This window comes from Scyliorhinus torazame, chromosome 7 (assembly GCF_047496885.1).
Source record: "Scyliorhinus torazame isolate Kashiwa2021f chromosome 7, sScyTor2.1, whole genome shotgun sequence".
NCBI classification, from domain to species: domain Eukaryota; kingdom Metazoa; phylum Chordata; class Chondrichthyes; order Carcharhiniformes; family Scyliorhinidae; genus Scyliorhinus; species Scyliorhinus torazame.
The window spans coordinates 305,005,244-305,021,458 of record NC_092713.1 but is presented as its reverse complement, the minus strand read 5'-3'; the positions used below and the strand labels follow the sequence as shown (position 1 = coordinate 305,021,458).

At 42.9% G+C, this 16,215-nt stretch overlaps 1 protein-coding gene across 1 annotated transcript in view; it reads right to left on the bottom strand.

The window, feature by feature from the left end:
• Nucleotides 1-351: 351 nt before the first annotated feature.
• Nucleotides 352-16,215, bottom strand: part of canx (calnexin) — an 86,546-nt gene continuing 70,682 nt past the window's right edge. The window contains 3 exon segments of the mRNA XM_072512690.1: nt 352-4,957; nt 7,137-7,279; nt 14,538-14,649. Coding sequence (XP_072368791.1) covers nt 4,931-4,957; nt 7,137-7,279; nt 14,538-14,649 — 282 coding nt within the window. The 3' untranslated portion in view covers nt 352-4,930.

The following is a 16,215-nucleotide window of genomic DNA, read 5'->3' as shown; positions in this document are numbered from 1 at the left end:
ATTATGTGTGGGCAACCCGCCAACAATGCCCACATCCAGAGAATGAATGAAGAGGAGAAAAATGGACGTTTATGCTTTTGCAAAGAAAGGAGTCAAGAACAACAGTGCGCGAGAACGAATCGAGAAAGTGCTGATTAGTTGGCCGACTCGTGCTATTTGGGAAGGAGGACCTGCTTAGGCGAGCCTACACGTCAACTCCAATCATTCATTATGCAGATTACTAGCAAGTCAGCCTGTGGTGTAAATTCTGAGCTCTCAATCAGGGACGGGTAATAAAATATGTTGCTCATGTCCCAAGCACCAAATTATAAAGTAAAGCAGTCAGTACAATGAAGAGAGGCCAGACATCAGTTTTAGTTAATATTTTAGTTGCAGGAAACCATTTTATCACATGATCTTGCATTTACATTCCTGGAAGAGAAGTACTCAAACATAGTTTGTATCCCAGGTTAAGTCATTTTTGTCTAACACTCAATTCTATACAATTAGCTTTTTAAAACGTAAAAAAAAAAATCTCCTTTGAAAGGGCCCATTTATGCTAACTATAAATCATCAAGGGTTAGAGTGTCTACACTACTCTAAGGTTCACCTAGCAGAATGGAGACCCTTTGAACTAGGTGCCAAAAAGCAGATGCATTTTTCTTACAAAAACCATGAACATTAGACCTCAATATAATTATAAACTTAATATTGTAAAGAAAACATTGAATTACAGGATGTGTTACAAATCAGGTGAATGTATTTCGCCAACTCAATTTTAATTTGCTTGGGTTAATTTTCCCACTTGGACGTTCAGACTTGCCTTTGAATAGTGATGGACCGGAGCAAGCACTAACCAGCATTGTGCAATCTGTTGCTTAAAACTTGCCGATTAATAGTTTACCAGCTCAGTATCAAATAACTTTTCTTACTACACACGGGTACCAGAAAAGCACAGTCAACACAATGAAAAGGGATGGAATTTACCGTGCACTGTTACTGTAACACCTTAGTGTCAACAATATTCTTTTTAAGTTTTTTGATTAGCTTTGATTGGAAAATACTAGTGCCTGTTGGCACCACTGCCATAATCTGGGAAGCCATAAAGATGTCCTGGTAACATTACAGACTTTCATTCCTGCCACTGTTGACTGCAGTTGTGTCCATGATTAGTAGACTGGCAGTCTCCTCCTTCAGATAACAAGCTGCTTATAAAAGCTTCACAGAAGGAGAGAGATAGAGAGAGTTTGAGGGGAAAAATAAAAGTGGTCACTTTGGCTCATCAGGTTCTACAAAAAGCCAGCAAGTTACAGATTCAGCCAAAGGATGGGATCGTGGCCTGGTGTCATGGGTTAGCCACAGAATTTATTTGCTGGGCTATCTCCGAGACATTCCAGCAGGCTCCAAAGGCCTCTTATTGCAAGAACATTGCAATGAGAAAGACCACTTTTGCCATATCTTCCCCCCTCTCTTTCCAACTCAAAAGAAAACACAAAGCAGTAATGCAGCAATCATTTTGGGAATACAATATTCCCATCACAACTAGATTGTCCCGTTACAAACAATAGAGCTCTTGTGCAGTAACCCCCATTATTAAACTTCACCCACAAAACCATTGCAATCTCAACAAGGCAAACAACCAAAATATAGTTCCAATATTTAAGAATCCCAGTCAAGAGGGGGGTGGGGGCAGGGTCATGTGCGATGCAACAATCTAGTTTGATACCTTCGTACAACTTCGTTCAACTTCTTCAACCAATGGGTTTAATGGTAGCAGCAGCAACAAGAAAATGTTAAGAGAACTCAGTGCATTAGAACATGGCTAGCAGAAAATGTTAAGGAGCGCACAGGCCACACCCAACAATGGTTTCAGCAAGGCAGTGGGGGTGGGGGGGCTTATATTATAAATTTGTCAATACTCATCCATTGGTATGTACTTCCTCCACCCAAACCTGCCACTGAATTCACGGCCACACTGGAGTATTAGGGCCTTGCAACTCACATGTGGCAATTAGGAATCTTCATAAAAATTAACCTTCTCAGGTAAAAGAAAAATCCAAGATCCATATTGACCAATGCAGTGTCCTCGACTCATTCCATTTCAAATGAGATGGTTCACTTGGATTTGCATTCATTGAGAGTTTTCCTCCTTCCCCCAACTAAGATATTATTTCAGTGTACCTTGGGGATGTCTCTACAGTCAAATTTTAGTACCCAATATTTTAATTTTAAAAAAAGGATTCACACCTCCCACGGCATGGTGGAACAGTCATGTGCAAGTGCAATTCTACTTTAACCAGAAAGATTAAAATTGCCTGATTGAGAAAGTGGATATAAGATATGGATGGGCTCGTGTTGCTAAACAACGAATAAGAGATCTTTCAGTAGTGCAGTTTACAAACACACCAGCTAAACCTTAAACCACATTACAATGACCAATTTAGTAACTGGAGTTGGATCTGCATAAAGTGATGACTGACAAAAAATCAGCTAGTTATTCATTTCTTTGCTGTTTGAGAGATGCTACTGGGATAGAGGGCTGCCACATATGGCCACATAAAAGTTACCATACTCCAAACTGACATGTATAAGCATCTGACAGAAATATTTATATCTTAAGAAAAACAGGATTACAATACATCAATGAAAACCACTCTGCTGTTTCTACGGGATTAGATATAATCATACACTTAAATGGTACTGGAAGATAAATACTGAGTTTGCCATATCTCCATTATTGGTTCCTTTTCTTTCAACCCTCTCCTGCCCTAAAGCCATGCGCAGCTCTTCAAAGGTGTAAATTTGTTACAAAAAAAAGTGATAAATAAAAAAATTCAGGACAACGAAAAGGGAAATTCTCCACGTCCAGAGAAAGGAATGAAAATTCCTACACAGAATTGAGTTTTATCAGATCCCCAACTGACCACGGGCAGAGGTGTAAAATACACCCACTACCTTGTGTTTAGATATTTTGTTTGCATTAGAGATAAAGGACATAATTCAAAGAATGATCAGAAGTTGATGGTTTAAGTTAAAGGCGAGAATGCAAATGAATAAATGATTATGACAGTAAGTACATGTTCAAACTTCCCCCTGAAACTTAGGGTACATTTTCACTACGAATTGGTCACGTTTTCCTTGAACATTTACAGCACGCATTAGATGGCATGCACAATTTCACTGTACCCATTCAACCCAAACTTTATAGGGTAGTATCACAAAGCATAGCAGGATGAACCATTAAAGTCCTCACCAGCTCGAACAACCTGTTGTGAAAGCATTTACCAATGTCCGCACACACGTCTTAGCAACAGGGGCATGCAGCACCAAGCCATGGCAGTCAATGCCAATATGTTACCATGCAAAGGAGTTGCATTTGGACAGTGCACACAGAGCATCAGCAGAAATGTTTTCTCCTTGGCAGCTAACCTACCCAGATCTACAGAGCTGATTTGAATGGAAATCATTCTGGACATGCTTGGGCTGAAATTGAAAATTTCCTTTTGCAAGCTACTTCCTGCCCGCCCACTTGCATAAGGGAGATTCTTATATGCGTGGGAGTCTAGATGTGGTGCAACATTAATATTGCTCACTTATTACCACGTGCATACAAAAGTCTAGATTTCAAAATAATTATCCTATAGGACAGTCTTTATTGGCACCCATCCATATGCTCATATCTCACTGGAAATATAGAATCAGGTTAGAAAGCAAGGATTGTAAGGATCTGTTCCAAAAGGACACAATTCATCAAATTGGTTAATACGTCAATTCCCTGCATTCTAATTTCATGCAAGTGCTTCATGGGCATGTAGGGCACCAAAATAGTCAAAGTAGCATCGACAACAGTAATTAAAATGCGTACTTAAATTTTTCATCTTAATGCAGAGCTCAAACAATTGTGTTTTTGGGAGAAGACAGAGAAGGTCCATAAAAAGTGGGTTGAGGCAAACTGCAAAAATAGACAATTTGGGGGACAACCATTTGGACACAGTTGGAGCCATGAGGGGAAGGGAGCGTGGGTTGGGGGAAGGGGAGGTGAAAATAGGAAATCAAACTTGCAGGAAAACCTGAACCGCCCTAGAGCTTTCCTCTCATCCCTTCACTGTTCACATACTCAATTTTCTTTTTAGAAATAATAATAATATTTTTATTTTTTTTAAAAGCCACCACTTGCGTGCAGTGGGACGGCGGGGGGGGGGGGGGGGGGGGAGGGGGGAGCAAAACAAACTGTGGGGTGTGGGTCAGTATCGCTAAACTTCTACTAGTTGCTCCTCATGGGATGCAGCAGGAATCGTTCAAGATGAATTAAGAAGAATGGAAGCTCTCTCTTGCTCACCTCCACTCCCCAACTCATTCCATCCCGAGGAGACCCTATAGGCAAAGAATTGGGGAGGTTTCTGGTGTTCTGTTCAATTCAAGATTTTGTTCTCAATTAACATTTAGGAAAATGATCTGCCAATACAGAGAAGTTCATACTCAAAGGCAATGAAGCATTCCAACAGTACATTGTCCCAGCAGTTTGCCTTCTTCCCCACTTTGCTCTTGCCTTATATGTTGGGTACATCCCTATTATAGAGTATTCTGTCTTTAAAATTTAGCAAGCCTAAGATCCAATTGAAGATTACCAGGAACTAATTTAATAATTTAAGAGTTTAGAGGATTTGTACCAATAAGCAGGAATTTGTTTTACTATATAATATATATTTATATATAAAGTACATTTCAATTCAGATTACAGTCCTCGCTGAAAACATACAATAACCTGGTCTATCTAGTGTTTGGTCAGTGTGATTTGTAGGGGTTTTTTGTTTGCACACAACTGTTGTCTCACGAAATCCTGTAAAAGTTCAACTCTCTGTAATCCCAGTCACGATGGTCTCTCATTAGAAATCGCAAGTGTTGCTCAAACGGAATTATGACAGGAAACGGCTCAATTTTTCCATGGTTTTCAATTTGTACTTGCGCTGTCTTTCTCCTGCAAAATAAAAACAAAAATCCATAAACTCATTGCCACAGGAGGCTGTGGAGGCCAAATCACTGAGTATCTTCAAGACCGAGATAGAAAGGTTCTTGATTAATAAGGGGATCAGGGGTTACAGGGAGAAGGCAGGAGAATGGGGATGAGAAATATATAAGCCATGATCGATTGGCGGAGAAAAAGAAAATCTGAAAGGCCAGATTTTGCTTCTATATCTTATCGTCTAAATCAAATTACAAACTTGACAATAAGTAACAAAACCGGTTCACTAGTTAGGTACAATAGGGCCACCCCAACATCCCAAAATATGTGCAACAGGTGAAGCTAGCTGTTTCACACTGCTGCCACCATCAAGTCAAAAAGACATCCTGCCCATCACACATGTGGCCCATCATATGTGGTATATGAATTTCAGTGCCAGTGTGATGAAAGTTAGGTAGGCCTTGCGTCCCAAAAGCTGGCTGGAGCGTATCAAACAGCATGCCTTATCAGCTGTTTTCAATAGACACCGTACCCAACCAGCCCGAGTTTGCAAAACACAAAGCAGTGTTCAACATGCGATTCTGCAATTGAGAATTATTTAGCAAATGTTTTCCAATGAGCTAAAATATTACACTGACAACCAATTTAAGATCAGTCAGGCTCGCGGTATGGTTCACTTATACAAGCTACATGTATTAATATACAGAGCCTTGTGCTTTGCAGACGGAAAGAACATGTACACACGTTCAACTAACTAAAGCCATTCTCTGGTTCATTCCCCAGGGCAACGCTTACACCAATCAAACTCAATCTGCCTGGCTTGAATTTAAACAAAGCTTAGCAGTTGTCAGTCATCAGTTAACTGGTGCATTCTCCATGGCAACACCGTCACCAGAGTCCACTTGCCAAACAATCAATACTCTCATCTCATTCAATATAAAATGTTGTTCACTTTACATTTGGAATTCTAGGGCAGCACGGTGGCACAGTGGTTAGCACTGCTGCCTCATGGCGCCGAGGTTGCAGGTTCGATCCCGGCTCTGGGTCACTGTCCGTGTGAAGTTTGCACATTCTCCCAGTGTTTGCGTGGGTTTCACCTCCAGAACCAAAAGATGAGCAGGTTAGGTGAATTGGCAACACTAAATTGCCCCTTAATTGAAAAAAATGAATTGGGGTTCTCTCAATTTGTTTTTTTAAAAAGCATTTGGAATTCTTGCAAAATTTCCAAATTAGTGCAAAAGGAAAAGCTTCGACAACATGCACATTTCTTCAGCAATGCCGGTTCATCCAAAATTCCTTTCGGGATGGAAATCTGCCTATCTTTTCCAGTCTGGGCCTATGCATCTCAATTCCCACACCAACCTCGTTGGCTCTTGACGGACTCAATGAATAAATAATCTTCATTGTCACAAGTAGGCTTACATTAACACTACAATGAAGTCACTGTCGCCACATTCCGGTGCCTGTTCGGGTACACTGAGGGAGAATTCAGAATGTCCAATTCACCTAACATCACGTCTTTTGAAACTTGTGGGAGGAAACCGGAGCACCCGGAGGAAACCCACACAGACACGGGGAGAACGTGCAGACTCCACACAGAGTGACCCAAGCCGGGAATCGAACCTGGGACCCTGGCGCTGTGAAGCAACAGTGCTACCCACGGTGCTACCGTGCCACCCAGTTGCTCAGTTGACTGTAACTGCTCAACAATGCTTCAAGGAAAACAAGGCCCAGAACCTTCTCCGGGGGTATTAGGTCAGGCAAAGAAAATGCCACACTTGCCAGTGACACCAAGAGCCCGAGAACTCGAAGACAATCACCACATTTTAATACTGGAAATAGGAGGAGGTGGTCATTTGGCCCCTCAATTCTATTTTGCCATTCAATGAGATCCTGACTGATTTTAATTCCACTCTCCCAACTCATCCGCACATCTCTTGGTATTGAAAAATATACGCGGTTGAAAAGGACAGCCAAAGCTTCCAGATAGTAAGGGTCTCAAATTTTGGTCTCCACCAAATTAAAACCAAATCTCAGCAGTATGTTAACGAGCTTCATACAAAACTACCATTCCCCAAAAGGTATAGAAGATAGCCCCAAGTTAGCAATATTTTCCTCACTCTGAATGACGCTGAAATACGTGCCCAAATGGCACAGGTGCATTCCTCAGCAATGTGGTATTTCATTAACCTACTTCTTCAACCTGCTCAGCACTTTGCTTCTCTTGTGCGCTTTTCTCCTTTCTCTGCCCCTTCTCGTCTTCTTCTTCTTCTTCCTCCTCCTCCTGGCTTGCATTTCCTGGAGCATCCTCAGCATCGCTCCTCTGTTCCTCTTCATCTGCAACATTGAAATAATATGAGCTAGTTTAGCTGCGCAGTAAGGAGTGCAGATAATGATGGAATACAAGACTTTTCCACCAGCATTTCTGGTTTGGTGCTTTAATGTTATGGCTCCAAGATTGAGAACCCCAGTCGGTTATGGGATCCTGGACTAGAACCCAACTTTTTACTTTGGAAAACTGTGACGAAACGTGACTGCGCCACAGGAGTGACAACACTGACCAGCAGACAGCTTATATGGTGAAACAAACTTTAACTTAAACACAGAATTAAATGCAATAGCAACAAATGAATACATTTAACAGTTACAACATTTTACTTTTTTTCTAACCCTGCCTCAATATAGATATATATTCCAATTAAGCAAACCAACATTTCTAGAATACCACTCAGGGATAAAGTCAACAAGGGTTCCACTTGTTTATATTGGTGCAAAGCCTTTTAGAGAGAGAGAGAGAGAGAGAGTGAGTGAGAGAGAGTCCTTCAAGAGCAAATGGAATCCTGTCAGTCCCACTTGGGTGTTCCAGAAGCAATCCAAACCTGGCCCCTCCCATTAGCTATGCCACCTACAATCCAAAAGCCCACCACATTCCTGTGTCTTGTGACAAAAGGTTACATTGCCCCTGTAAAAATCAGTGATTCTCTCCCTTTGTAACCACAGCAAAAATACAAAATACAAACTTCGAAACATGAAAATTTCTCACCTTCTTCACAGTACAATCTTTTGAAGTCAACATTTGATTTCAGTAACTGCAGTCTGGTCTTACGGCAGCAGGCGCTGATAGCTCCGCTGTTACATTGCAAACCCATCTTGTTCCTTTCCTTGTCCCACGGACAACTTTGTCTCGTACCACTGTCCCTCGTCATTTAACCTTTCCAACCTACAGGCACCTGCCGCACCTCCGCAGCCTCATCCCCTTCCCTTGCCTCCGTATTAGTTTAAAATCTGTTCCACCTCAACTTTTCTTTTAGTTCTAATGAAAGGCCATCTACCAGAAACTCTCACTCTCTACACAATTGCCACTTAACCTGTTGAATATTTTTGATTTTTAAATTCCAGAGTATTTTCCCAGAGGCAACAAGTCATGCTCTCATGATTTATTTATTTTATTGTTTTAAATTTAAGAGTGTCCAATTCATTTTTTCCAATTAAGGGGCAATTTAGCGTGGCCAATCCACCTACCACCTACATCTTTGGGTTGTGGGGGTGAAACCCACGCAAACACGGGGAGAATGTGCAAACTCCACACGGACAGTGACCCAGAGCTGGGATCGAACCTGGGACCTCGGCGCCGTGAGGCAGCAGTGCTATCCACTGCGTCACCTTGCTGCTATGATCTCATGATTTATGGGTAGGGATTTTACCCATTTAATCACATTAAATTGCTAAAAACCCCGACTGTCATTTCTTTGGCAGGGTCATTGCATTGGATCCTAATCCTAATTTATTCCGAATACAAATCTCATACTATTTTTAACTCTGATGTGGAGATGTCGGCGTTGGACTGGGGTGAGCACAGTAAGAAGTCTTACACCACCACCAGGTTAAAGTCCAACAGGTTTGTTTCGAATCACTAGTTTTCCGAGCACTGCTCCATTCGTCTGAGGAAGGAGCAGTGCCCCGAAAGCTAGTGATTCGAAACAAACCTGTTGGACTTTAACCTGGTGTTGTAAGGCTCCTTACTATTTTTAACTGTGATGAGATGTATATTTTTATGATCATGTTTTCTGTGTAGTGAAAGTGTGTGTGAGAGAGAGAGAGAGAGACCAAGGTTAATTAAATAGGGGGAAGGTTACTAGAGACAGGTCGTCTGCGAGGAGATCTGAAAGCTTAAAAGGCATTAGGTTTGTTCATTTGTAATGAGGGGTTATGTGGGTTTGAGTTGCAAGTAAATAGATTGGGTCTGAAATTTGAAATGCGAGATAAGTGAGGAAATGTTTTCGCGGTTACATTTCAAAAGGGAGTTCAGAGATGACAAGGAACATTTGCACTTTACAGGGTTCCATGAGTAAGCAGGGGAAGGAATTACATTTTATTGACCAGGAAGTAGAGACAAAATAGAAAGATTTTTAAATGTTTGGAGAAGTTCAAAGAGGTACTTGAAGATCTGAAACCTGAAATGAAAGGGGAAAAAGAGATATTTAAGGACAGGGATATTTAACAGCATTGGGGGAAGCCCTGAAGACTTAGTTCCTTCCAGTGCAAGCTACTGAAAAGATATGAAAGTTTTGAACTGGAGGCAACCACCCAATGTTAAGCCAGGAGAGTCTGTTTTAGGAAACAGCTGGTTTCCTGTAACAGCCTCCCCGAACAGGCGCTGGAATGTGGCGACTAGGGGTTTTTCACAGTAACTTCATTTAAAGCCTACTTGTGACAATAAGCGATTTATTTCATTTCATTTTTCATTCTAAACTGCCTATTGGAATTGCAGATTGGAAGTGTACCTTTATGAAGTGACAACAATTCCTTGACTTGGGTGATATTTACTGGATTTTTTATGTTAAAATCTATAAGGGGTCATTGCCAAAAAAGGTAGTGTAATTGCATATTCTGGCCAAGCATGTTTTTTGGGGGATTGTTCTGGAAGACGGTTTTAACTGTGCACCTTTTATCTTATGTGTTTCCAATCTTTTAATTTTTAAAAAGTCCAAAAGGTGCTAATGGAGTTCAAAGCTTTTGAGGTCAGTAGCTCTTCCTCATTTTCGCAATAAACAAGAAAGGTTTATGATCAGCGAGATGGGACTTCATTCAGGGGTCTGGCTTTCTCAGCAATGACAGCAGCTCTGGTCATAACACAAGCTGGTTCACAGGTTTTTTTAAAAAGTGGAAAATCCTCATTTATAATTATCCTCTCCTCGCCCAGTAATGTTAATGGAAAGAATTTCCCAATGTTACAGCTTGGGCTTTTACTCACAGGTTATTTCTATAAGCACACCCATTCTTGCAAACTATGACCCATACTCTGAAATTGTTTACCCATTACATATGGTACACCAAAGATGGAATGCCATCCGATTCTCATTTGTACTCTAAAAGATGGTAAACACGGGGATGGACAGCGTATATAGGAGGTGGAGGGAAGTGAGGCTGGTCAAGGGGAGAGATTTGTATTTGGAGGAAGCGTTCGCCAGTCTGAAGGAGCCAAGCGAGAGGGTAGAGCTGCCGAGGGGTGGTGCGTTCAGGTATCTACAGGTTAGGGACTTTGCACGAAAGGTCTGGAGGGGGTTTCCTAGGTTGGCGGGATACACCCTGCTGTAGCGACTGCTGCTTCCGGATGTGGAAGGGGAGGGATAAATTGGAGATATATACAAGTGGCTGGGGGAGCAGGGAGGTGAGCGGGTGGTAAAGATCAAGGAGAAATGGGAAGCGGAGTTTGGAGGGAGATCAATTGGCGAGTATGGAGTGAGGCACTGCGAAGGGTAAACGGGACCTCCTCTTGAGCAGGGATGAGCCTGATACAGTTTAAGATGGTGCATATGACTCGGGCGAGAATAAGTGGGTTCTTTCAAGGGGTAGCAGATGAGTGTGAGAGGTGTGGGTGGAGGCCAGCGAATCACGCGCACATGTTTTGGGGTTGCGAAAAATTGGGAAGATTCTGGGCGGGAGTGTTCGCAGTCTTAGCCAGGGTAGTGGAGGAGAAGGTGGACCCTTTGGTGGCGATATTTGGGATTTCAGAGAAGCCGGAGCTCATGGAGAGGAGGACGGCCGATGTTGTGGCCTTCGCCTCTCTGATTGCACAGCGGCAAATTTTGCTGGACTGTGACCATGTTTGAGGAGCTGTTCGTCGCAGGGGGGGCGTGGGTGGTATGGGGGAGGGAGGATGTAAAGGTGAAAAATCTGTACAGACTGTATAGTAGATTGTTGGGAAGTATGTTTCCCAGGGCGTTTATTTGCTGTAACCTGCTTTGATACATGTTTGTAATAAAATAAATTTTTTAAAATAAATAAATGATGGTAAACACTACATAGAATCCCCAGCAAAGTCCATTCAGTCCAGCTGATGTAAAATGTTCCACACAAACCTCCTCCCATCATATGTTTTTACAAAAAGTTCTTATAGAATCATAGAAAATAGGTCGCCATTCGTCCCTTCGAGCCCACTCCGCTATTCATTATGATCATGGCTGATCATCCAACTCAGTAGCTCAATCCCGCTTTCCCCCCATATCCTTTGAACACATTGCCCTAATTGCTACATTTAACTGCTTCTTGAAAACAGACAATGTTTTGGCCTCAACTGCTTTCTGTGGTAATGAATTCCACAGGCCGACCACTCAAGATGAAGAAATTTCTCCTCATCTCTGTCCTAAATGGTCTATCCCATATTCCCAGACACTCCCACCCATCAGGATCCTTTTGAGATGTGAGCGTCTGTGGCTTGGCCAGCATTTATTGCCCATCCCTAGTTGCCCTTCAGGTGGTGGTGCGGTGCTGCCTTCTTGAACCGCTGCAGTTTATGTGGTGTGGGTACACCCACAGTGCTGCTGGGGCGGAAGTTCTTGGATTTTGACCCAGCGACAGTGAAGGAACAGCAATATTTTCAAGTGAGGATGGTGAGTGGGTTGGAGGGGAACTTCTAGGTGGTGGTATCCCAGGTACCTGCTACCTTTGTTCTTCTGGTAGCAGTTGTGGGTTTGGAAGGTGCTGCTGAAGGAGCCTTGGTGAATTCCTGCAGTGGATCTTGTAGATGATACATACTACTACCATACTTATAGTCAGTGGTGGAGGGATTGAATGTTGAAGATGGAGAATGTGGTACCAATCAAGCATGCTGCTTTGCCCTGGATGGTGTTGCTGGAGCTGCACTCTAAGTGGAGTGTTCCATCACATTCCTGCCTTGCAGATGGAGGACAGGCTTTGGGAAGTCAGGAGATTCCTCACCTCTGACCTGCGCTTATAGCTACAATATTCACTTCATCTCACCCCATCAGCATAATCTATTCTTTTCTCCCTCATATACTCTTCCACTTCTCCTTAAAATGCATCCATGCCATTCATTTCATCGTTGCGTAAGCACGTTCCAAATTTCTTGCTGCACTAAGACATTTTCTTGCAGATTCCCTGCTGGATTTGTGAGTCAGTATCTGTTACTTATGGCCCTTAGTTTTGGAATTCCCCGAGAAGAAACATCCTCTAAAATTATGACGGAATCCAATGAGAAAGACCCCTATCAGGCTAAAAATTGAATTTATTTCCAAGATAATTACACAGAAGCAACAAGAAATAGATCAGCGTCCTGTCAGGCTATATTCCTTACAGTTCATTATTCAATAATGCTTTGGAATGTGAACATTCAAATGATAAAATGCTGCAATTGGAAAAAGCAACTCTCGAGGATTGGAGACCTCCAGTTCCAGAAAATGTAACGAATGAAAGAAGGAGTCTGCAGACTAGATTCCAGACCAAAAAGTCCTTCGAATGCAGAGGCAACTGTATCCAAAGGCACAATGCAGTATTCTGCTGACAGACCATTGTTTAGCCCTCCTGCTTTAACCAGGTGTCATTTTAATTACATGGCTTCTGCACACTTACTAGGCCACAGATCAACCTATCATGTGCCTCACAGGCACCCAGATCGCATCTCCAATTCTGACGTTTAACGAAGGGAAGCTGGGTTTGTTTCTAAAGCATTCTCTAGATCAAATCAACAAAAACACAAAACTCTTCCCAAAGCATTAACTAACTGTGATGTGGAGATGCCGGCGTTGGACTGGGGTGGGCACGGTAAGAAGTCTTACAACACCAGGTTAAAGTCCAACAGGTTTATTTGGAATCACTAGCTTTTGGAGCGCAGCTCCTTCCTCGGGCGACGAAGGAGCTGCTCTTCAAAAGTTAGTGATTCCAAATAAACCTGTTGGACTTTAACCTGGTGCTGTGGGACTACAACCTGGTGCTGTGGGACTACATTAGCTAACTGGGCAACGATTTGCAGGGAGGGGGGTAGAGCTAACCGTCAAGAATTTACCTAGTAATAATCATAATCTTTATTGGTGTCACAAGTAGGTTTACGTTAACACTGCAATGAAGTTACTGTGAAAATCCCCTAGTCGCCACTCTCCAGCGCCTGTTCGGGTACACTGAGGGAGAATTCAGAATGTCCAATTCACCTAACAAGCACGTTTTTCGGGACTAGTGAGAGGAAACCGGAGCACCCGGTGGAAACCCACGCAGACACGGGGAGAACGTGCAGACTCCACACAGACAGTGGCCCAAACCAAGAATCGAACCCAGGTCCCTGGTGCTATGAAGCCACAGTGCTAACTACTGTGCTACCGTGCCACCCCCTCATATGCCCCGTGATATGCCCAGCAACAGGTAGAAATCTGCCTAGCAACAGCAGTAGCCAGTCTAAGGCTGAAAGAGATGAGTCTTTCCCAGTAATAAGATTAGCAGATAGCGAATTCATACCTGATCATATGAGTCGAAACAGATGGTCTGGGCGATTGGGAGATCAATGAGGTATACACATGCTAATGTCTAGAGTCAAAGAATTTGATACACAGAAGGCAGAATCAAAATGGAACCAAGGTATAATTGCCCAGCCCTCAGAAGCAAGAGAGGTCAGTTGACACCCAGCGAGCTCAAAAAGATAGGCCAGTTTCCAGCCAGCAGCCCGGAGGCCAAGTTTTACTTCTAACAGTCTCCAAGTCTTAGAGCTCAGGCAGTGCAGAAAACCTTTGTAACAGCAGTTTAAGCATCCTCACTGGACCAAGCCGAGATGTTTCCCAGTCCCTGTATTGTGTGGTAACCATAAGCTGTTTTTAAACTTATAGATTTATTTAATTTGAATGTTGTTTGGGGGGTAGGGGATGTCTTAAAGAGTTCAGTGATGGTAGATATATTTTGGAACAAGGGGTACGTTCTACATAAACTGTGTGTTTGTACTAATTCAGATACTTGATTGTCTTAGTGTAGTGTGGTCCTGTTTGTGTTTATTTGTCTTTTCTTTAATTTAATAAATAGTCTCTCACAGTTGTTATACAATGATTGGACCGCTTATTCTCACACCATTCCAAACACAAAATTATACATCCCCAAGTTGGGGTATCCTCCCAGAGAACATGAACGGGGTTCATGACAGTAACACAGCAGCTCAATTGCACAGAGGCGGATTCCATAACCAGCAATGTGATTGGCAGATCATCTCTTTCTTTTAAATGGAAAATGACTTAGGTTGCAGGATAAATATTGGCCCTGGGACACCAGCACAGAACACTCCTACTCCTCTTCAAAAGGTAGCACGGGATTTACTTACTTATCTTTTGCTCTTCAGTTTCTTTTTTTGTCTCTTCTTCCTCCTCCATTTCTTCCTCCTTCACATCAGGCTGTGGGGCGTCAGTCTTCTTGTATTCAGCAGCAGAATCTTTCTAGAAGACAATAATCAACTCTTTCAACAACTCATGCCAAATCCACTGGACCTCCACTTGCCAAATTACAAAGCTTTAGCCACCAAGTATAGGCACAGCAATTCACGATTAAGACAGGGCTGCACTTAGTCACTAGAACTAAGAGGCAGGACCTGGGGATAATTGCTTATTGCAGAGGAGCAAGGAAGGAATTCCAGAGCTTACGGCCCAGGCCGCTGATGTCGTGGCCAACAATGGTGGAGTGATTTATTAACAATTCTTTCATGGGATATGGGTGACACTGGGCCAGCATTTATTGCCTATCCCTAATTGCCCCTGAGGGATAGTCAAAAGTCAAGCTTCTGGAGTCACATGTAGGCCAGACCAGGTGAGGACAGCAGATTTCCTTCCCTAAAGGACATTACTGAACCAGATGGGGTTTTACGACAAATCGACAACGGTTTCATGGTCATCTTTAGACTTCTAATTAGAGATGTTTTATTGAATTGATGTTTCATCATCCAGGGCGACACGGTGGCGCAGTGGTTAGCACTGCTGCCTAGGGCACTGAGGGCCCAGTTTAATCCCGGCCCCCTGTCCATGTGGAGTTTGCACATTCTCCCCGGGTCTGTTTCACCCCCACAACCCAAAGATGTGCAGAGTAGGTGGATTGGCCACGCTAAATTGCCCCTTAATTGGGAAAAAAAATTGGGGGCTCTAAATTTTTTTTTCTTTTTTTTTTTTAAAAGTTCCACCATGGGGGGATTTGAACCCATGTCCGCAGACCATTAGCCTGGGTCTCTGGATTGCTAGACCATTGACAATACCACTAGGCCATCGGCGGCCCCCCCCCCCCCCCCCCCTCTTAAAACCCAGGATGCATGAGATCACAATTGAATGAAACCTTAGAGCTGGAGGAGTGTGGTAATACCAGGTATTGCAGTACCGGAGAGGCCGACGCCATTGGTTGAGACCCTGGAGTCTACCATTGGCTGTGTGAAGTAGCTCCGCCCTGAAGGCGGAGTATAAGAGATATGCCGTCCCAGCAGCCTTCACTTTCTGTTACGAAGCTGCTGGGGATCAGTTCTAGTGCATTAAAGCCTCAGTTACGGAATACCTTTGTCTCGAGTATATCGATTGCTCATCAAGGAGATTAGACATCAGGAAGAATTTGAAAACGAGGATAAGAATTTTTAAAATGGAGGCTTTGCTTAACCAGAAGCCAGTGTAGGTCAGCTGGCACAGGCCGATGAGCCTAGTCTTAATGCCAATAAGAACAAGGGCAGCAGAGTTTTCAAATACGTCCGTTTATGACGAGTGGAAAGTGGGAGGTCGGCCTGAAGTGCATTCCAATGGTCAAGTTTAGAGGTCACAAAGGTATAGCAGGGAATGAAGTTACAGAGGTGGAAATAGAAGGGACCAAGGACAATGGCTTCAGTCTTCCCAATATTAGACTGGAGTAAATTCCTCTTTATTTTGAGGGAATGAACGTGAGAGATTTTTGTGGCTTTTTAAAAATATATAAAGTTGGCACCCGTGGGGGTAATCTCTGGTAGACAGGAGACTTTAACATTCAAGGTACAGAAT